At 38.1% G+C, this 23,176-nt stretch overlaps 1 protein-coding gene across 2 annotated transcripts; it reads left to right on the top strand.

The window, feature by feature from the left end:
* The first annotated feature begins 2,000 nt into the window (after positions 1 to 2,000).
* LOC127935042 (voltage-dependent calcium channel gamma-4 subunit-like) lies at positions 2,001 to 11,640 on the top strand. 2 transcript variants are annotated; one of them, XM_052532626.1, is made up of 6 exons: positions 2,001 to 2,215; positions 4,439 to 4,717; positions 6,478 to 6,705; positions 8,693 to 8,776; positions 8,921 to 9,061; positions 9,733 to 11,640. In XM_052532626.1, exons 2-6 carry the CDS (start codon positions 4,687 to 4,689, stop codon positions 10,518 to 10,520), a joined length of 1,272 nt encoding a protein of 423 aa, XP_052388586.1. In that variant the 5' UTR covers positions 2,001 to 2,215; positions 4,439 to 4,686; the 3' UTR covers positions 10,521 to 11,640. The 2 variants fall into 2 exon arrangements, with proteins under 2 accessions (XP_052388586.1, XP_052388587.1); XM_052532627.1 differs by lacking the exon at positions 2,001 to 2,215 and adding an exon at positions 4,187 to 4,306.
* Positions 11,641 to 23,176: the final 11,536 nt, after the last annotated feature.

Genomic DNA, 23,176 nt, shown 5'->3' on the forward strand with positions numbered 1-23,176 from the left:
AATAAAAAACAAAAAAATGCACATTAAATTATTTTTTTATGTCGAGTGCATTTCTAATACATTTACTGTATGCTTGTTCATTAATTTGATATAAGCAAAAGAAAAATACAGAAATAATTTTTATATGATAAAAAATTAGAATTAGAATGTTATTATTGATGAGAAGAAAGTGTTTTGTGTGTTTTTTTATTTTAATTTTTTTTTTTTTTTTTTTTTTTTTTAAGGAGTACGTATAAAAACAAGTATAGGTCACATTTTACCCCAAAACATAAATAAAGATGAAAAAAAAAAAGTTGTTTAAGACTATTTTAAGATCATTAAGATTATTTTGATAGTGACAGTTTCAAATTATTTGTCAATTTACAAAAAGACAATGTGACAGTAATAAGAATGAAGAATGTCATTTGGCATAAAACCCTTAAAAATTTGCTTAATTTATTTATTGATCACATGGTAAATTTCAACATTGTTTTCATAATGTGGTTCACATTCAAATCATTCTCATCTTACTATATATTCCTTATGCCGTCCAGTACAGTTTTGCTGTATACATCAGAGAGACGTTTCTTAATATTCTCAATGGTTTAAAAACACCCCAGAAAGAGAGCAATGCCAGCTGGTTTTATTAATGAAATTTTGCCTGTGGGTGATGAAAGTATCTCTTTTAAGCTTTGGGATGAAACCACAGTTAATATATGCATATAATCAGATGACAATATAAGCATGTCTTTGGGGCAGGAATTGCGGGGCAAATGAGTGACTGGGTGACTCAGTGGAGGAGTGTGAGTTCACTCAAGTGCTTTAGATCCAGTATTGAATTCATGCATGAAACTCCATTGATTCCTTTGTTCTCATCTAACTTTGATATAATGGCCTTGAAAGAACTTGGTAAATAATCTTGAGACATAATTTACACCGAGTGCTCAATGCACCATGTTTGTGAAACTATGACTGTATTATTGCTGCACCAGCATCAGCTGAATCTGCGGAATTACTTTAACGGCAAAAATACACTAGTGATCCACGGTCTCTAATACATGCATCTCTCAGTGAGGGATGTTTGAAGCACTACACAACTGAGTGCCGACAATCAGCATTTCTTCTCTACCTGAAGATGTGTGGGCGAACAGTGGCTGAAGTCTCTCTCTCCCTTTTTCTCTCTCAGCAGAAAAACATGGAAGAACATGAGCGAATGAATACACGAAGCATATCTTCAGCATTTGCCAAGACATAAAAATAATTACATCCCACGGCGTACTAGATTAAATAGTCACATCAACCTGCTGGTGTCCTTACAATTTTAGAGTGGTTTAAAATGCCACTAATCGAAATATATACTGTATATTAACCCAGCTTATTTCCACCTTGATCCATTAACAATCTTGCGAGTTTGGTTGGTCAAGTCTGATTAATTGGCCAATATTTGACTATTTGGAATCATAAATTGTTGCCATTATTAATCTCCTGTAAAAAAAAAAAAAATGGGGGTGGGGGGTTCATATGACCTTTTTTAGGGATCCAAAGCTCACCACCCACCTGCCTTATTGATATCAGATGGTGTTATTTCCTCTTTATGTGTGTAAATTGATATTGTGAATGCTTTTCTTTACAAATATTTTAAGTAGGCTAACTTCAAATGTTGCTCTAATTGCTCTGGTATCAGTTGAATTTCTCTACATATAGGCTTTGTGTGTGTGTGTGTGTGTGTGTGAGAGAGAGAGAGAGGGAAAACGTAAATAAATATGACTTGGGCCACCATAAATAAGGTACATTTTGACCAAAGCATGTCATATAGACAGTCAAATAGTCATTGCCCTCATTAGTCATATTAAACTCCCTTTCCCTTTCAGGTTTTAAATGGCTTAAAATGTGTGTCAGTAAATGAAAGAATTTAAAAAAAAAACAATTATAAAGAAAATGTTATGTGCCATTTTAAAACTAATTCTGAGATGGTCAGTCTGCCTACAGTCAGTCCATTCTTCACATCCTTTGTTCGATTAGTTCGGGTCTTGTCATCCTGCAGAACTATTCCTAGAGATCTGGGATTTGTCTCTTGAGTAATAGTAAGCAAGTCCTGCTAACTCCTGCTTCACCGTCGTTTATTCAAATGAACACAACCGTCTCTTAACGCCCCCTCACTCACTCACCGCCTCTCCAGAGCCGCCTCAAGAATTACTACCAACAAGCAACAGGAATACGTGTCTAAACTGCAAAGGTAAGGCGAAAAGACATCAAGCGGTAACATTTTTATAAAATTTGGCAGATTTAAAACAGATTGCTTTAGATGTGAAATTTAACTGCAGCTCTGTGGTCGCTTTACTTGACTCGTGAAAGCTTCGGTCGATTTTAAGCGGTTCATTCGACTCCGTCTTTGTGCTTTTTATGTTTAAAGAGCGTGTTTTATGCTGTTTCAGTAGACAGTTGTTAGTGAATATTGTGAAATCGCTCAATCGTTTCACTCGCGTCTCGATGGCAGATGATGCGCGAGCTCAATGGAGACGCGCGCGGACTGAACGCTCTCAGGAGAAACATCTACCAGTCATTTTGAAGGCTGTGCTGAATCAGTCATTTGCTTATGTTGTATCATATCCCTTTAAGGCCAAAACAACAAATCATTGATCGATTGAGTGTCCGTTGACTCTGCAATATCGCTACGTGTTGCACTAGTCAGGTGGCACTGACTTATACAACCAAGTATATTATATCATAATAAATGAAAGTTCACTTCAAAATGATTGGATGCTTTTCCATTCATTCATTCATTCATTCATTCATTCATTTACACCAAAGATGCAAATGTCTCCTGGTGCTTAACCTAATGCCAATGTGTTGTATTAAAAATGCGGTTACGTTTAATGGCTCTAAATATTTTTATATGTGACAACAGCAATAATGGAAGCAAGGGGAACTGGCTGCATGTGCAGTTTAAATAACTGGTTTAAAGAGGTTTATTTCTCTTGTTGTATGAGATAGGCAAGGTTGAACCATTCCTGCAATGCGCTTGAATCCTCTGTTGTTTGATGTTTCCATGCTGGGAGGCCATTAGTGCCCTACAGAAGTTCATGCTTATGTGTACTAGCTAGCCTTTTCTCCACAAACTTGGCTAAAATGTGGACAGAGGATGGCCTGCTGTATAGCCTAATATATATATATATATATATATATATATATATATATATATATATATATATATATATATATATAATATTTTTTATAGGATCTTTGCAGGGTCCAAAAGTCTTGTGAGCAAAAACTGGATGAACTATAATGAGATTATAGTATAAATAAATTTAAAAAAAGTAATTATATTGTATTTTTCTTAGTTAGAATTATATATTAAATCTTATTATTTAATATAAAATCTTTAATATTAAATAATAATAAAAATCTCATTTTTATATATAAATTTTATTAAATCTTCCTGTCACCAAGGTATATTAAATGGTAATTAATATTAAATGTATGAGAAATTTCATTAGGATCTTTGCAGAGCTCAGATTTTTGTGTGCCAAAATTATTTATATTATATTACTTTAATTATAGTATAAATTAAAATATTATTTACATTTACATTACATTTAGTCATTTAGCAGACGCTTTTATCCAAAGCGACTTACAAGTTATTTAAAAATATTATGTTAATATACATAGTTACAGATATAATCTTCTTTTTTAAATTCAGTACATGCATAATAAACAGAAATTTTCAATAAAGAGACTGAAAGTTGCATTCATTTATTATATGTTATTAATTATTAATAAAAGTATGTGTGAGGACATTTGTATAGAACTATATTGTGTAAGGATGTTTTTTTATCTTATTTCATTAATCTTCCCTTGTGTGTGTTTGTTAACTCTTTGGTTTCCTGTTTCTGAGAATGATCATGAGTGACAAGACTCTGAACAGACAGAATAAAACTCTAAGTAACCACCTATTAGAGTCTGAGCTTGTCATGGGGGACAGATCTGCTGTCCTCACTGTGCATGTTATTACCGCATCACCACACGGTCAGAAAAGTCGCCGGTGAACTCAGAACATCCATGACAATCAAGAGTTTGCCAAATCATGTTATGATGAATACAGCCCCGCCACACACACACTAGCATCGCCTCAGTCACCAACATCACACACACCATCCTGTTCTGTTCTCGACTTTAGAATGCGCTGTTGCCATGGTGATGGAATGGCGCACGCTCTGCCTTGCTTTCTCTCTATTCTCTTTTTCTTTATATATCCCTTGCTCTTCCCGCGGATGTATGGGCGACAGAACTATCTAGATTAACCGCTCGCCTGGATGAAATGCATGTACTGCTGTCCTGATAATGATCTTTTAATGGCTAGAATGCAATCACAAGCTGTTTTTTTTTTTCCCACAGCTTGCACCTTAAACATGTTGTGTCTCTTTGAGCTCTGTTCTCATTGTTTGTTTCTCCTCAGGAGGAGCAGCAGTAGGATTCCTGCCATGAAATCTCTCTAAGAGGAGAAAAGCAGCGAAACCTAGAAAATCTACACCCACCCACCGGCAGGAGACAGGGGGAGAGAAAAAGAAAGAAAGAAAGAGAGAGAGAGTGGAGGGGAACGTGAAAGAGGAGAGAAAGAAAGAGCGAAGGATAACATTTGATGGATGCTGCTTGGACACTTTGGTCGGTACAATCTTCAGTGACAAGGACCGGAGAGCTCCAGGGATGGATGGGAAGGGAAGACACATTCCTCCAGGTAATGGGATCTCATTAATGGCTGCCGGTTATGTTCAGAGACCACTGTGTCTTATGCTTGTTGTCATGTTTAGTGAAATGCTCTTGAGCGAGAGTCTGAACGTGTTCTGCTGGGTGACGGCATCATTTTCAGCTTACTGTTGTCTCATCAGGGAACTTTCTTGCAGACATCTTCACATGTTCCAAAAGTGTTCATTGCCAGTCTTAGTTTATGCGTTCTGCTTAGTTTCCCATGAGTTCATTGTGTTCTTTATTTCTCCGATCTCTGTTTGGAATACTTGATTGTGGAACTGAGCTGTAAAATGTTCTTTGGCCGCTAAACCATGTATTTGACTGTTGTCCATGGAAACATGCCGGTGCTATTTTCATGTCCCTCAGATCATAAAGACATTTGAGCTAACTAGTCCATAGAAAAAATACCTTGAATTGCAGAATAATTATAATATAGAAATTCATATTATAAATAAATAATTCTAATAAAACTAACACATTTTAATATTTTTTAATATGTGTAATATTATATGAATATGTATCATTACATCCAGAATAATTAAAATTATATTTCCCTGTTATAAAGCTAATCTATTATTCTTTTTTATAATCTCTCAAATCATTATTTCATATCTAAATATATTTTTATTGAATAATATACTATTTATTTTATAATATTTATAAAATAATATATTTCATAATTAATGTACACTCAGCTGGACATTATTGCAAAAAGTTGGGGTTTATTTTGTGAATATGACTGGCTGGCTGTATATATGGTGAACATGATTACACCAAGTACAATATGTTCCTGGATCTACATCCATATCAACCAATCAGAATTGAGCTATAACTTTTCAGGAAATGTCAGGTTTAGGTTTACAGTCAGGGTTAGGTGCTTCTACACTCTTGTTCATCAGCTATCATTTCACACTGATTTAAGGAATAAATTATGGGTATTGTGAGGTTTAGGGGTGGGAATTGGGTTAAGTCTGTATTTTGGACAATAATGTTGATCCAGGATCAACAAAAGATAATACATATACACACACATACACACAGATTTTGTTCTTTTTGAATTTGCTCACAAAAAAAAAAAGAAGAATCAGAATATGGTAGAATTTAATTTGTATCACCAAAATAATTGTTTTATAGTTGTATTAAACATGTCTCATGATTGTCACGTGTTCTTGTAGCACTATTTGAGATTCACTGAACAGAGATTTTGAAAGAAGAAAGCACTGGACCATAGCCCTAAATATCTTTCGTCAACATGCTTGAATTACTTCTTATAAAAGTAATCTATCCATGCAGATAAATGCTCAGTTTCAACATGACTGTTCACAATAAGTGTCTGGCAACTACCTGCCCAATGGGACTTTAAGCCGTTTGGTTATGATCTAAAAGCCGTAAACCCTTTTGACCTCTGCGCTTTATTCCAGTATTTTTTTATGCAGTTTTCACCAATGTTGCATTGGCATTTGCTCACCATCACAGTAACCTATATCTGGACACACTGATGTCATTTGTGCATCTTGGTTCAAAATGCAACGTGAACTGATCTCCCAACACTTGATGATATGTTCTGCAGGATCACACATTCATCTCATCTACTTCTTCCTGTAACCTTGGACTCCGATTACAATCCTTCATCATGTTTTTTTTTTATTTACACCCATCTTTTCAGCACTGTCCACTTCACTCAGCTTTCTGTTCACACTCGTTTAGCTCCTCGTTTAACCAGAGCCGTGCTTCTGTTCATGACTTCAGCCATGGTGTGGTGCGAGCGGGGAATTCAGGTGCTACTCACCACTGTGGGAGCATTCGCAGCCTTCGCCTTGATGACCGTGGCCATTGGCACGGACTACTGGCTGTACGCTCGGGCCTTCATCTGCAACAGCACTGCCAACTCCTCTCAGGATGACCCCCACAACAAGGACAAGAAGGATCCTGGAGCACTCACTCACTCCGGCCTCTGGAGGATCTGCTGCCTGGAAGGTAAGTGAATGGCTGTGTTTGTGTGTGGGGGGCGAAGGAATGGGACGTGTATGGAAGGGGAAATGGTTCATAAAGAAGGTCCGCACCTGAGCAAGTTGTGCAAGTGATTCATGGAAGTTATATTGCAGAGGGGAAAATAGCTGGATTTGAGATTGTGTTATGTGTTATACAGTCACACGATTCTTCAGAAATCATTATACTATGCTGATATGATGCTTAAGAAACATTTATTATTGTTATTATTGATGTTGAAAACAGTTGTGCTGCTTGATATTTTCTCCAGGGTTCTTTAATGAATAGAAAGAACAGGATTTATTTGAAATAGACATCTTTTGTAACATTGTAAATGTCTCTTTTCATCAATTTATTGGATCCTTGCTGAATAAAAGTATTAATTTCAGTCCTTTTTGACATTTCAATTTAAATTGTCCTTTTCTGAACATTTAAATTGCAAAGAAATCAGAATCGAAGCATTTTAGGATTAAGCAGTAAGGTGACTATATTCACAAAACAACATGGCCTCAAATGCCTTATTGCTTTTACGAAATGAGTACAACATTATGTCAACATATTTTTTTTGGGTTTAGGAAGATTGTTGTTACAGAGAAAAACAAAACCAGGCCAGTGAGTCAGAACTCTGACACAAACTGATTTCACTGTCTAGCTTTAGGGTTACTTTAAAGCTATCAAAAGCATTGTGGGAAGTGCTGCCTCCAGATCCTTTTAACCATTTTAACCACTGGGCTCTGCAATGCGGGGTGTCCATGTTAAGCTAGTTGTTTTAACAGTATAGTACCTCCTTTGCTCTAGCCATGTCTCAAGAGACAGGTTTGAAACAGAAATGGGCTGTATTGTTTCCATTTGCATTATAAAACCTAGAAGAGTGCATGTCAATGGCTATGATTATGTGGTGAGTCATTGCAGGTCAAAGGTGCCATGCTGCTTTTGTTGCAGCATAATCAAACCAGACAAAAACAAAGTCATTTTGACTTATTATATTGCTCACTTTGGTTCTCTGCTTTATATAGCGCAAACTGATCTGTTTTCTTAAGGGAAATGTTCTTTATAAAATTTATCTGTCCTCTATATAATAAATTTAAAATATTCATAAGTTTTGCAAAAAATAACTCTGTTGCAAAACTCTCTACACATTGTCATATAACAGGTAATATATATTATAAATAAGTGAGATACATTGATTCAGTACCAGAACCAGTTATGCATGAGTTTGTGATTCTTTTTGAACAATTGATTAAAAGAACTGGTTCAAAAGAGTCATTTGTTCACGAATCAAACTACATTGGTCGCACTATTCACATGCATACATTTTTTTTTTCTGTAATAATTTTTTTTTATTATTATTTCACTTCTCTGGCTGTTTATTATTATTTATTTTTTTACACTAATTGATGATCATGGCAGTGCGGATTTTGTGTTCAAAGTGAAAACAGATTCATATTAATGTTAATGCCTTCTTAATCATCCTTAGATAATAGAACATTTCTACAAAAAATGGTTTCATACAGAATTCCTCAAGATTCTTGGCACACAAAAAATAAAAGGCTTATTTGCAATCCTGTGGTATGAAATCAAAATAGCAAGCACTGGGAGACTCTGGGCATATGCAGTGAACCAACATGTTGTATAAAGTGAATGGTTTATATCACACGGGAGAGCACTGCATGACGAACTTTGACCTGGGGTGACTCACAGCCATTGACATCTACTCTGAATCCATTTCCAACAAAACACCTCAGCGACTGTTTGACTGAACTCCATTCAAACCTTTTTTTTTTTTTCTTTTCTTTTAGCCTTTTGTCAGTTTTATTTACAGGGACATTGCAAAATAAGGTAGGAAATGATTAAGTGAGAGAGGATTGGGAAATTTCAAACAACAAGTGTTACATCACCGATGCCAAGTTTATTTTTTCAGAAACCAGAAAATATGGTGACACTTTTGAATGATTCTCTCTATGATTCTCTTTAGGATTAAAGAGAGGAGTGTGTTCCCAGATTAATCATTTCCCAGATGAGGCTGATTATGACCAGGATGCTGCAGAGTACCTTTTACGTGAGTCAGGAGTGTTGATTTGTGCATGTTTTATAATTAAAACTTATTTTTGCATTATAAATATTGAGGTACAAGAAAACCAATGCATTTGAACATACTTGTTTGTTTTTTTTACATTTTCGTCTCTTTATTTTTTCTTCTCAGGTGTAGTCAGGGCCTCCAGTATATTTCCTATCCTCAGTGCGATATTATTGCTGCTAGGTGGAGTGTGTGTGGCTTCTAGTCGGTTCTACAAAACCAAAAGACACATTATTTTGGGAGCAGGCATTTTGTTTGTAGTGGCAGGTAACATTTCTCATTATGACACATGTTGGATCCTAATTTACAGTCGTTTGTATTGGGGTGAATTCACTAAACCTTTTTTTTTTTTTTTTCGCTTTTGTGTTCCTTTATTTCAGTACCTATCTAAAATCCAACATATTAGTACTGTTAGTGTTAACAAAAACTAAAGCTTTAATTTATTTTTATTTTTCATTCATGAAGATGAAATAAAAAAAAGAATAAAATGACAGATGAAAAACATTGATGATGAAAATGTTGCCATGGATGAAATAAAAAAGTGCTAAAACTACTAAAACTAAATGAAATAAAAATAAATTAAAGTTAAATAAATCTAAATCCCCCCAAAAAAATACAAATGACAAAAGCATTACAAAATTACAACATTTTAATATAAAATTAAAATTAATCTTTTTGAAAAAATCATACATAATTTCTAAGCAAACTAGGTTTATTATAGCGCATTATTCAGTCAGTGCTGTTAGTCTGGTGTAATTAATATTTGGCTGGTATGGTTAGAGGTAGATTTATTAAACAGAATTTAGAACTATGGCATCAGAGGGTGCGATTCATTCTTAGTGAATTCACCCCAGAGCGTTTGCATCCTTGCTTTTTTATTAAAAACAAAACTATTGATCTGAACAAACAAACAAACATTTTGTTTTGAATTAATCCAGGCCTGAGCAACATCATAGGTGTCATCGTATACATCTCAGCGGCGCTCAGTGACATCTCTCCCAAAAAGGATGAGGACAAGAAGTGGCACTACTCCTACGGGTGGTCCTTCTACTTTGGCGGCCTGTCGTTCATCCTGGCAGAAGTGGTAGGTGTGCTGGCCGTCAACATTTACATCGAGCGCAACAAAGAACTGCGCTGCCGTTCGCGTACTGACCTCTTCCGCAGCACAACCTCGGCTGTGTTACGCCTGCCGGGATATCGCTTCCGCCGGCGCTCCTCCCGCTCCAGCTCACACTCCACAGCGGAGCCGACCCGCTCCCGCGAGCAGTCCCCCACCTCCACCATTGCTCCCAAGAACTTCGGCCCGCCCCTGGCTGCCGGCCCGCCACCCTTTTCAGTAGCAACACTACCCAATCCGCATACGCACTCCGGAGGAGGGATGGGGGATATATCCATGTACACGCTAGGCAGGGAAGGTAAGCCGCCCATGTACGGTACAGTCGACCGTGCAACGCTCTACCAGCTGCACAATTACTTTACCACAAAGGAGGGCGGAGGAGGAGCGCACATGACAGGAACTCTGCCTTCTCAGTCCAAGTCCAACCTGGCTGCATCGACCAATGCCACCCTCAGTACCTCGTCTTCCTCCGGCCCCCAGCAGCAGCCACTGTCTACCGGCTCCTCCGCCACCATGGAGCGGGATCGAGGACTGGGTACCTTGGATCGACTTGGTAAAGGAGACAGTTCAAACACTAACACTCTCAACAGGAGAACAACACCTGTGTAACGAAAGGCTGGAGGGGGACAGAAGAGAGTGATGGGGAAAACAAGCGATTACATGAATTGAAAGTAAACCGGGAAGGGGGGAGGGACCGGAGATTGGAAAAAAAGCAAGAAAGGGCTGAGATACAAAACAAGGTCCACTTGCAAGACAACAAAGAAGTGGATAAGAAGGCAATACATCCTTTTTTTTTCTCATTTTTGAACATGGTGACTTGAGTAACAGAATTCCATCCGCACTTCTTATTGATTCATGTTGAAATACTCGATGTGTGTGATGGTGATCTTTCGGTTCTTCAAGCTCTTTCAATTCCAGTGCTTTATCATCGGGTTATGCCTGTAACTTATTTAGCATTCAAATAGAGTTGTTGTTTGTTTATTTTTTTATTATGCTAACTGCCATCGCTGGATTAACTTATACATTATACATTTTTATCAAGGTATTTTGTTTTTGCACAATTAGTCATCTTCGTTTTAATTTATTTCCTTTCGATTGATGAACTCAAACTGTGATTTTTTTCTTGCACATGTTGACACTTTATTTCACGTCATTCAGTGTCAAGCATGTGTTAATTTTGCAGGAGAGTAACGACTATTACTATTATTATTATTATGACTTTTTTTAGTTTTTACAAAGATTGTTAATATCTAGAGCTGTGGAATTTTTCATTGTAACCGTAAGTGTACAAGTAGTTAAGTCTTCATATAAATATATTTGATTTATTTATCATATTAACAGTCTTAATATTGTTATGATGGGATAATAATTGTAAAGAAACTGCTTTTGAGACTGGAAGTCAAAAAAAAGAGAAAAAGAAAGAGAATACAGAAGTGGAAGACATTTATTCCAGGGGAGCAATACATATACCTAAAAAACCTCACCAGAAAATACAAAAAAATCTATTAAATATATAGTATATTATGAATATAAATATATATATATAATTTGGTGTGCGTGTGTGTGGGAAAAATACTTTTTTGGTAAAATAAAATATGATATATTCTATGAATGTGTAAAACAGATCTATGTGCATACTGTTAGCAGTTTTGACTGCAGCATATTATTTTCATGTTTATTTGTAACTTTGTATGCATGATTCATATCTAATATATGATATATTCATAATGCTCTGACTTTTGCATCACATTTATGTGCTTATGTGGATGGATTTGGGAAGACAGATGATGGTCAAAGTTAGGGTCTTCATCAAGACCCATAAGACAAGGGAAAGATTTGATACACCACACTTTATACACGCATATTATTACACGAAAAACAGTCATTTTCCCGTCAACAACTATGGTAAGTGCATAATGTGTATCCAAGCATAACACATACAGAAATACATAAAATAGATTAATTTATTTTTACTTTATTTAAAGAAATATATTTGCATATATTTGTATTAAAAACACTCTCTAGGTAGACAGCCAAACACACAAGTTTTCTGGAGAGGCACACACACGAATAAAGTAACTAGAAACGTTATATATATATATGAATCAGTACCAACAGCACTTAAAGGGGTCATATGAGGCTATTTCAATTATTTTTACTTTCTCTTTGGAGTGTTACAAGCTCTTGGTGCATAAAGAAGATCTGTATAGTTGGAAAGTCTAAAGTCTCAAATCCAAAGACATATTCTTTATAAAACATAAGAGTCAACCACTACTACCTAAAAGGGCTCATTATAACACGCCCCCACGTGTCTATGTCATGATGTGGGAAGATTTGCATAAATCCACCCAAACATTCATGCAAAGAAAGAAAGTTATCAGTAGAACACTGTTATATTACTCTGAATAAATATAGGAAATTTTGGGCCAAATGATATGAAGCAGCTAACAGCCAGTACGTTTATTGCACAAATAACAAAATAAAACAAAAAAAAGTGACAAGAAGTTCAGGATCAAGCTTTAATGCCATATCACACTAACAAGCTAATAATACATATAAAAATAACAGCACAACAAAATTTCATGCATCCACACCAGTAGGTGTCAGTATAAAGATCCACCAAAGGGATGAAGAAGAGCCGGTAAAATTTGAGTTTTGTTTGCAAGTTACTGGCTTAACTGATCTGAAATTGCTGTGAAAAACAGTATGTGAACAGACTAGCACGTTGTATGAATTTTCAGTATTCATAAAATAGTAATATCAAATGGACCCCCACATGGCCATAGGATTTATGAATGGCGGCGAAGTGATGCAATTACTCTTGTAGGTTACATGACTGTAACAGGAAGCAATTGTAAAACACTCAATTCATCCAGTCAGAAACAAGATGACATTTGTGATGACACTTACTGTATCTGTAAATGCTCAGTATGATCATCTCTCTGCCTGTGAAAAAGGCACACAATCATTTCACCTCAGCAGACATTTTTAACAAGAGGTATCACTTTTGAATGTACACTATTTTTATTCTGCTGTCTAAAGTTTAGATGGAAGAAGCAAAAAAAAAGAAAGAAAGAAAGAAACGCAAATACCCACAAAATCATTAGCCTACTGATATTCAAGTGTGCAAAAAAAGTGAATCTCATATAGTAAATATAAATGTGGAAAAACTAAATATTTGTTGCCAAATATAAATTGCATTGGGCAAAATGTGTTAGCATTTTAAGAAATACTTTATGCAAGCATACTTATTTTACATCATTTGAAAGTGCTACAGGGAGATGCATGGGTATCCATTTGTGTTACTTTAACCTTATATTTAGTTTTTAAATAAAACCTACAGCGTTCAGATGGTAATATACAAATATGGACACATTCAAGCATTTCATATTGTGGGCTTAAACAGCCCTTTTACAGCAGCTTTAGTTCACAAAGAATGGACATTCATGACCTAAATATGATTTTAATTAACTATAATAAATGCTAAAATTCAGCATTAGTAACTTTCTTTTAATTCCATCAGTTGCGCCTACACTCAAGCTTTGAGGACCACCAGTTCTTGCCTCATTTTGAGTCAGACTTGTGAATTCACTGAATTGTTTAACTGGATAATCTAACAAGATCATCGGAATCAGTGTGTTGTGGATTCAAGAAATGCTGCAATCTGCTCGATTTGTGAGCCAATTTATCAGGCTCATTTTTCGATTTCTCTAGTTCAGAATAACAAGGAGCAACATGTTTTGATGAAATGTAGAAGAGTAAAAAACATTGTGATTTGGAATGTAGTGAAGTAAAAGTAAAAGTTTCCAAAAACAAAAATACTCCAGTCAGGGCCATCCTAAGCTAACATGGGGCCTGGTGTGAGGTTGGAAGAGAGGCCCCTCAGTCCGTTCACTTTCCGGGGGAGGACGGCTGTTTACACCTCTGGCTACCACTAGAATAGTTGCCTAGTATTCTGCAAAAATAGAAACAGACTTTTGGTTTTTGAATGCATATGATGCCTGACATCTAAAAAAAAAATAATAATAATAATAAATAAATAAATCGTAAGTAACATAATTATATACTACAGCATTTTACTTTGAGATAGGCTTTCATTTGAGATACAGTGGATTAATATGAATAATTTTTCAGTGTTACAATTTCCCCCAAACCGTGTTACAATCACCCTCACCAAGGAGGCAACTGTAACACTCTGGCTTCATGCATTTAATTTAATATTATAGTCTTGTCCTTATTAGTGAAAATATATCAATTGTACACCGATATTTGTTTCTTCTCTATTTGTTTCTTGACTAGTGTATTTCAAGCCGTCTGTGAGTTATTAAGGAAAATTTTAAAAAATGTTACAATTGCCCCTGGTCTCATGTAGTTTGCAAGAGCCAATTATACAACACACTGATGCTATAAAAGTGGACTAGTGAAAAGATTTGTTTACCTGTTCAGGATGACGTTTAATGTCCCTGATAACCTCTGTAGTCCCATTTAGCCACTTGCAAGCAATCTCCTTTTTTAAGACACATAAAAGCTTTAAAAAAAATCACTGATGTTATTATTGACGTATTTCATTCCATAGATTAAGCACGAAAATATCTTAAGGATGTGGAACCAGAAGTGCTAAAATGTAAGCCATGTTTAGCGCAGAGTTTCAAAGGTCAAACCAACAAGGGCAGAGTTTAAAGATAGGCCAGAGATAAACAAGCTGTAGCTCATCAGAATATTCAGTTGCTATGTGGCCTGCAGATTTATCTAGGTCACACTGAAGGTAAAGACACCTGATATGTAACCAAAGCTGAACTCAAGTATAACATCCACGCCATACTAGGGTCAGTCAGTGTATAAGTGTGAATAAAATTAGTTTACACTGATGGTCACTATTTAACGAGAGGTTTGGGTGGCTTTGTTAAAGAGGGAAACCACACTTCTAATCCATGTTTGTGTTGTTTACGTCCTCTGGAGCATGATTGGCCATGCTCTAAATTTAGAGGAAACAGAAAGGAGGAAATGAGATGAGTGGGATGAACAGGGAGATGGAAATCTGAAAGGATTTGACATATGTTTCTGTGTGACAGTGACAGAAAGAAACAAAGTATGAAGCAAGGTGATTGAAGTTTTATTCTTGATAGAATATCACTCGATGATTGGCACACACAGTAACGTATATCAAAAGAGCATGTCAAACATCCGAAATGGGTGGACGGAAATAGGCAATAGAATCTTGGCTTCGGCTGGGATGTCATTTCACATATCTGATGCAGGAGAGATCAACAGCGGACAAAAAAAATGGTTTAGGATAAGAATCTATGCATACTCATATTTTCACAACTCTTTTTTTTAATATATATATATATATATAAAACATTCATGTAAAACTTTGTTTTTAGTACATTTATTAAAATGCATGTGTACGATAAGACCTCTGAAGTAAAAAATTATACAACTAAAAGTGGTGGAGAAAGTATTTGAAAGTATAGATATCTTACCAGAAAATGACCAAAATAGAAATAGAAACAGAGTAAATATAAACATATAAAAATATTTAAAATATGAAAATATACTTGAAATGTGAAATTAAAGTCACCTGTGGCAGCAAGTCACTGTTAATGAGCGAGTTATTGGGCCCTATCATATACCTGGCTAGTTTCAGCCCTACGCATTTTCCCATCCTGCAACGTGTTGTTTAAATAGCAAATGCATTTGCACCCATTTGTGCACCCATGGGAGTCCTGGTCTTAAAAACAGCTGTGTTCAGGCGCATTGTAGACACGCTATTTTGAGGAACTGATATTAGCAATAGACCAACTCAAACTTGGTCTAAAGTCTAAAGTCAATGGCACAATATTTATATATATGTACCCCTGGGCATGTCCACAGTGCACGTTCACTTTGCTTATTACACACAGGGACGCGCAGCAGCACACAAACATTTTCAAATATGAAACAATAAAAGATTAAAATGTAAAAGATTATTATTGTGCAGGCAACATGAATATAAAAATGCCTGCATGTTATAAAGGATAGCCATTGCATGTATCAGAATTAGGCTTCCTATTTGTTCGCGCACAAGCAACTCTGTTTCATCTCTGGAGATGAGTTCGATCTTTGCTCTTGCTAATTTTTCTGTGTAAATAGAAAATCCACCATGGGATGAGCACAACTTCCTCTTAAAGGGAATTGAAGATGGTACTGAAAATTTTAAACAGTAATGACATAACGAAGCCTCATTTAGTGAAATCACGTGACTTTGGCAGTTTGATACACCTACCCATGCTATTTACCTGCTACGAATCTCTATCTCAGTAATCATCTGCTTCCATCTTCTGTGATCTGGCAATGATTCCATTTACATTGCATTTAATCATTTAGCAGACGCTTTTATACAAAGCAACTTACAAATGAGGAGAACTATAGAAGCAATCAGACCAACAAGAGAGCAACAGTATACAACTGCTTTGACAAGTCTCGTTTGGTCTAGCACAGTACACATAACAAGGTGTTTTGTTGTTGTTGTTGTTGTTGTTGTTGTTGTTGTTTATTTTAAATAAATTAGAGCAAACAGAATAGGTAAGTGCTAGTATTAATTGGTCAGGTGCTGGCGAAAAAAGATGTCTTTAGATGTTTTTTGAAAATGGCTAAAGACTGCTCAAATGGCTGCTCAAATTGAGGCAGGTCGTTCCACCAGCTGGGAACAGTACAGGTAAATGTCTGTGAGAGTGATTTTGTGTCTCTGTGGGATGGCACCACGAGGAATCGTTCACTTGCAGAACGCAAGCTTTTGGAGGGTGCATAAGTCTGAACTAGCGTGTGTAAGTATATTGGTGAAGTGCAAGTGGTTGTCTTGAAGGGAAGAATCAGTACCTTGAATTTGATACGAGTGGCTATTAGCAGCCAGTGCAAACTGATGAAGAGAGGTGTGACATGGGCTTTCTTCGGCTTGTTAAAGATCACTCTTGCTGCTGCATTCTGGATCAGTTGCAGAGGCTTACTAATGCATGCCAGAAGGCCCACCAAGAGAGCATTACAATAGTTGAGTCTGGAGAAAACAAGATCTTGGACAAGCAATTGTGTGATCTTCTCTGATAGGAAAGGTCCAATCTTCCTAAATTTAAAGGCGATTTTCTCAAAATGTAGATTTTTTGCACCCTCAGATTCCAGATATTCAAGTACTGTAGTTGAATCTCAACCAAATATTGTCTTCACAAAGGGACGCAGCAGGAGCAGCAGCAGCAGACATTGGGGCTTTTAATTAATGCTTTTGATTTCGGTTCGTCTCTTGCTGTCATCAAGCGACCACCTCCAGATGAAGAGGGCTGGTCAGAACCGGAGATGAATCAACTGGGCTTTTCATTGGCACTGTCAGCTGCCAGACTCAAACCACAGCTAAAACCAAAAACTAGCTTTTCATTATAACTGGAAACACCATGACGTACCTGAAGTTCCATTTCAAAGACTAAATTGCCCTCTGTCTATGAATTTGATGACATGTTTCACAGGTTAAAACAGAGCATATCTTTTTCCAAAATATCAGTGTACTCTTGCAAATCAGCCAAAACATATACATTTATATTCCTGTTAATAATCATCGCTTTATTTGTTATTTATTTACAGTGCTACAGTTTTTTCCACTACTCTATATTTTAAAAATAAATAAATAAAGAAAGAAAATAAATTGAGTGGTTGTTTTTCAAATATGCAATATCAGATTCCATTTGGTTGTGTCTGAATACCCAATCATGTCAATAATTACATTTATACCACAATGATATTTTAGCATAACTACAGTATTGCTTCAGTAGTAGTTAGACTTCCATTTCCAATTATAGTCTTAGACATTATAATTTTAATCTTCATAAAAGGTTAAATGTACTAGTTCCCAGAACCTTTTTGTACTGTATATAATAATATATAATTTATATATAAAAGTCCACCAACATATACAAGTTTAATGATGTAAGATTTATTTAACTACATATAAATATTAGATTATATTTGTCATAGAGTACATATGTCTTATATAATGTAAAAACATTAACAAAAGGGATAGTTCAAACAAAAAATGAAATATTGCACATGAATTGAGTTTTACACAAAAAAAGCAATTAAGCTATTATGTTAAAATTATGAGCTTATATGTATTATAATTTAGGCTTGCTGATCACACCACTGAACAGTTCCATTCTAATGGTACATAAACACTGCCAAAATGTCTGGCCCACTTCCTGTTACATTTCCAACAGCATCCTCTCTGGTGCCAATTTATGCACAGTGTCATGTTGCCTTGGTTTCTGCACTTCAGCCCCCACACCACTAGATGTCACTCTTCTTCTTAGGCAAGCACTTTTCCCAAGGACTGTATGGAAGAACAAGGATCAAAAACAAGGCCCCGGCAACAATCACCAGAGCCCCGGCACAGCCTACACATGTCACTGACCATGACAATTCATGGTGTAGAGGTATGGATTGGTCACTTGTTAAGAATGAAAGCACTGATTGGTGGAAAACTATGAGGCAGAGGAATATTAAGACACCTGTTGAGAGATAGAGATGAAGAAAACATATTATCAGATGTATACACACAATACAGATAATACAAACAGCAATATGGATAATAAGTGCATTGTCTTTTCCAAATTTCTTGCGCTTAATGTTATTACTCCAAAGTGCCATACTGCACTTTTGCGTGTTGATTCTTTTCAATTTTATGAAATTTCCTTGTGGGTTCTGAATAAAAGCAGTCTTTACATCATTTGTTAGGTGTGTATTTGTGCAGTAAATGTCATTTAGAAGAGAGGTCTGATTTAAAGTGATAGTAGGAAAACAACTCTGAAATATGTATTGTAAAGAAACAAACAAACAAACAAAAAAATCAGTGTATACTCTACTGTTCAAACGTTTGTGGTCAGTATGATTTTTATATATATATATATATATATATATATATATATATATATTTTACAAATTAATCTTTGTTCAGCATTAATCCATTAAATAGAGCAAAAGTGCAGTAAATATATATATATATAGTATAGTGTATATATATATATATATATATATATATATATATATATATATATCAGTTTTAAATAAATGCAGTTATTTTGAACTGTCTATTAATCAACAAATCCTGCATGCACTGCATCATGGCGTCAACAAAAATATTAAGCAGCACAACTGTTTTTAACATTGATTATAAGAAATGTTTCTTGAGCTGTAAATCAACATTAGAATAATTTCTAAAGGGTGGTGTGACACTGAAAACTGGAGTAATGATGCTGCAAATTCAGCTTTACCATCACAGTCATAAATTAAATTTTAAAATATACAAAAATATAACATGGTTATTTTTAATTTAATAATGTTACAATATTGCCGTTTTACTGTATTTCTGATCAGTTTAACCCTCAATTGCCCCGCGGGTACCACAGCAAAAATGGCTGCCCACTGCTCTGGGTTTGTGTTCACTAACTAAAGCAGAGCACAGATTCCGAGAATGGGTTACCATACGTGGCGCCTGTCACGGTTTACGCTGCCGGAAGGAACACGGAGCCGAGGATAAACGAAATAAGGTTTTATTTTCCAACATAGGAGTTATCCAAACATGGATCACAGAGGAAGGCACACATAAGTAGCATGTGAGTTAGTAAGTAGCAAGTAGTCAGTGAGTTGCAAGTAGTCAGTGAGTTGCAAGTAGACCCGACCCAACTGAACTGAAAGGAAAAGGTTTAAGTACAAAGGATAATAGGGAAACACAGGTGGATGGAATCACTAAATTAACAGGGACATTAACACACATGAGGAAGAGAATAGACACACCTGGGAACTAATCAAACCAAACATGGAAGACAGAAACTGGGTCACAGGGGCAAGAACACTAAATGAGTCCAGGTGTGTGACAGTACTCCCCCCTCCCTGTAGGTGCGTCCTCGCACCGTAGAAACAACCAAGGGAGGCGTGTGTGGGAACTTGGGAGGAGGTTCCGGTGGAGGACGGACTCCCAGGAGGGGGCCAGCAGACAGGGACCACGGAGGAAGGAGCAGGAGGAGCCAGATGGTCCACCAGAGACCAGCCAGGACGGAGATCCAAGGTGGAGTCGACGGTGGGAGGAGCCATGGTGAAGGAGGGGTCGACGACACTGGGGGGCCGACAGGCGGAGACTGCACCGGTGGGTGAGGAGCCCAAGATGGAGCAGCACAGCCGCAGAGCCAGGGTGACGTCGAGGTTCCGGAGGGCCTAGGTGGAGCAGAAGGCTCAGGTGACCAAGGCGGAGGCAGGGTCCTGGCAGACCGCTGTGGAGCCGGAGTGACCAAGGATGGAGGTGGAACCGGAGGGAAGGAGGAGCCTGACAGAGCCGGAGGGATGGAATGACGAGGTGGAACCAGAGGAGTGGAGTACCGAGGCGGCGGATGGTCGACGACTGACCAAGGTGGAGCCGGAGGGACGAGGGAGCCCGGTGGAGCAGGTGGGATGACAGGCCACGGTGGAGACGAGGGAGCTAAGAGCCAAGGCGGAGCCGCTGGGTCGAAGGACCGAAGAGGAGTCCAGGGCTCGGAGGCTGGAGGCGGAGACAGGGCCTTAACGCGCCAAGGTGGAGCTGGAGACTGGCAGTCCAGCGGCGAACCATCGCGCCCCGATGGCGCGGACTGAGGGTGAGCTGCGGGACTGACTGGCACCAGCAGGGATGACGAGGAACTGGCTGGTCTAGGAGGAGGAGAGAGGAGAAGGATGGGAGGAAGGACAGGAGGATCAGGGCCGGACGGAACCAGCGAAAGTGGAGCAGAGGGACCAGCAGGTCCTGGAGGAGGTGGGAGAGGGAGGCCGGGAGGGAACACAGGAGATACAGAAGATTCAGAGCTGGGCGGAACCAGAGGAGACACAGAAGATTCAGGGCTGGGCGGAACCAGCGGAGAGACAGAAGATTCAGGGCTGGGTGGAACCAGCGGAGAGACAGTAGATTCAGGGCTGGGCAGAACCAGCGGAGACACAGAAGATTCAGAGCTGGGCGGAACCAGCGGAGATACAGAAGATTCAAGGCTGGGCGGAACCAGTGGAGAAACAGAAAACCCAGGGCTGGGCGGAACCAGCGGAGAAACAGAAAACTCAGGGCTGGGCGGAACCAGCGGAGAAACAGAAAACTCAGGGCTGGGCGGAACCAGCGGAGAAACAGAAAATTCATGGCTGGATGGAACCAGCGGAAATGGAGCAGAGGAAATGACTGGAGGAGGTAGGAGTGGGAGACTGAGAGGGTATACAGGGGAGTCAGGGCTGGACGGAACCAGCGGAGAAACAGGAATATTAGGGATTACCTCCATAGACCAGTCCATCAGATCCAGAACTTGCTCCATATGACCTTCAGAGACTGTATACAGCTCACCCTCAGTCGCAGGAGTGTGGGCAGGGCTTTCCTCCACGCCCTCGATCTCCACGAGGACTCCCACGATGCACGGTGTTGCCGGCTCACACACCTGGTCAGTCGCGCTCTCGAGATCCGGCTCCCTGTCGGTGAATGGCTCGGGCTCTGCGGCTGCGGTGGGCTCTGGCTCCGTGTAGCGAGATGGTGGCTGGCTGGTCTCTGGGTCGGGAGTGGGACTGGCGAGATCCTCTATGGGGCAGACGGTGAAAGGTGAGCCATTTCTCGCCAGAGTCCACTCCACGAATGCGGCGAAATCCTCCCGAGGACCATCTTCGGGCGACAACGCTCTGCACTTGGAGTTCAGGCTGGTGTTGTAGAAGATGCAGAGCGCGTCGTCCGGGTAGCTGGTGGCATTAGCTAATAGAAGAAACTGTCTGGTATGGTCCTCGAGAGAACATCCTTCCTGCTTCAGCAGGAGGATGAGGAATTCGGGGCGATAGAGGGGATCCATAGAGACTACAAAAAGACTGTGAAAAAACGAAAGCAAAACGGAAGAAAAAACACACGGTTTTATACTTTCTTCTTTAGGTCGGGTCTTCTGTCACGGTTTACACTGCCGGAAGGAACACAGAGCCGAGGATAAACGAAATAAGGTTTTATTTTCCAACATAGGAGTTATCCAAACATGGATCACAGAGGAAGGCACACATAAGTAGCATGTGAGTTAGTAAGTAGCATGTGAGTTAGTAAGTAGCAAGTAGTCAGTGAGTAGCAAGTAGTCAGTGAGTAGCAAGTAGTCAGTGAGTAGCAAGTAGTCAGTGAGTAGCAAGTAGTCAGTGAGTAGCAAGTAGTCAGTGAGTAGCAAGTAGTCAGTGAGTAGCAAGTAGTCAGTGAGTAGCAAGTAGTCAGTGAGTAGCAAGTAGTCAGTGAGTTGCAAGTAGTCAGTGAGTTGCAAGTAGACCCGACCCAACTGAACTGAAAGGAAAAGGTTTAAGTACAAAGGATAATAGGGAAACACAGGTGGATGGAATCACAAAATTAACAGGGACATTAACACACATGAGGAAGAGAATAGACACACCTGGGAACTAATCAAACCAAACATGGAAGACAGAAACTGGGTCACAGGGGCAAGAACACTAAATGAGTCCAGGTGTGTGACAGTGCCATGTCACTCACCTTTTCTTCTTTTTTTTTTACACATCAAATAAATGTAGCTCTGGTGAGCATTAGAGATTTCTTTCATTAATATTCTAAACTCTTACCGACCCCAGACCTTTGAACAGAGGTGTATGAGGATTCCAAAGAATGATCATGTGAAATGCATTTGTATTATTTAGATTAGAGGTGCTGACTATAAGAGCATAATGATGTTACCTGACAGTATGAAGCAAACTGCGGCTGGCTTCAGGAAGAATTGAACACCTTTGCTTATTGCCATGATAATGCAAATAGATCCCATCAACATCAGGAAAAGACTAATGATAGCAAACATGGCCGACACTACTGTCAGATCTGATGGGAGAAGAGGAGTTTTAACAGATACATACTGAGCTGTATACCATTTAGAACATGTTTTACTTTAAAGGTGCACTCTGTAAGGTTTGGTTTACATTTACTTCTTTGTTCAAGTGTTTTTAGACTTTACATTTACACAGATGCATAAATGTGTATTGATTGCTGTGCCTTCATACTTTTTCTTTGTCTATATACTGTTTATAGCAACTTTTTTCCAGCTTTTTTTTGTTTTGCTGTCAGTTTAAAGACACTTGTGTGCAGTAAGAGTACATCATCTTATTGACATTTCTTAAAAGTAACTTCATTAGCCTTTTAATTAGCACATTATTAATGAGTGCACCTTTAAATGATTATACAGGTAATGTTCTTAGAAAATTGGTAATAATGTATTAACTAA

The sequence above is a fragment of the Carassius gibelio genome, chromosome A19, assembly GCF_023724105.1.
Source record: "Carassius gibelio isolate Cgi1373 ecotype wild population from Czech Republic chromosome A19, carGib1.2-hapl.c, whole genome shotgun sequence".
In the NCBI taxonomy this organism is placed as follows: Eukaryota; Metazoa; Chordata; class Actinopteri; order Cypriniformes; family Cyprinidae; genus Carassius; species Carassius gibelio.

Excerpts from the sequence above, each read along its gene's own strand:
- LOC127935042 (XM_052532626.1), top strand. The coding sequence starts at position 4,687 with ATGGATGGGAAGGGAAGACACATTCCTCCAG. Across the intron at positions 4,718-6,477 it reads GGGAAGACACATTCCTCCAG|CCATGGTGTGGTGCGAGCGG; the intron begins GTAATGGGATCT and ends TCATGACTTCAG. Across the intron at positions 9,062-9,732 it reads CATTTTGTTTGTAGTGGCAG|GCCTGAGCAACATCATAGGT; the intron begins GTAACATTTCTC and ends GAATTAATCCAG.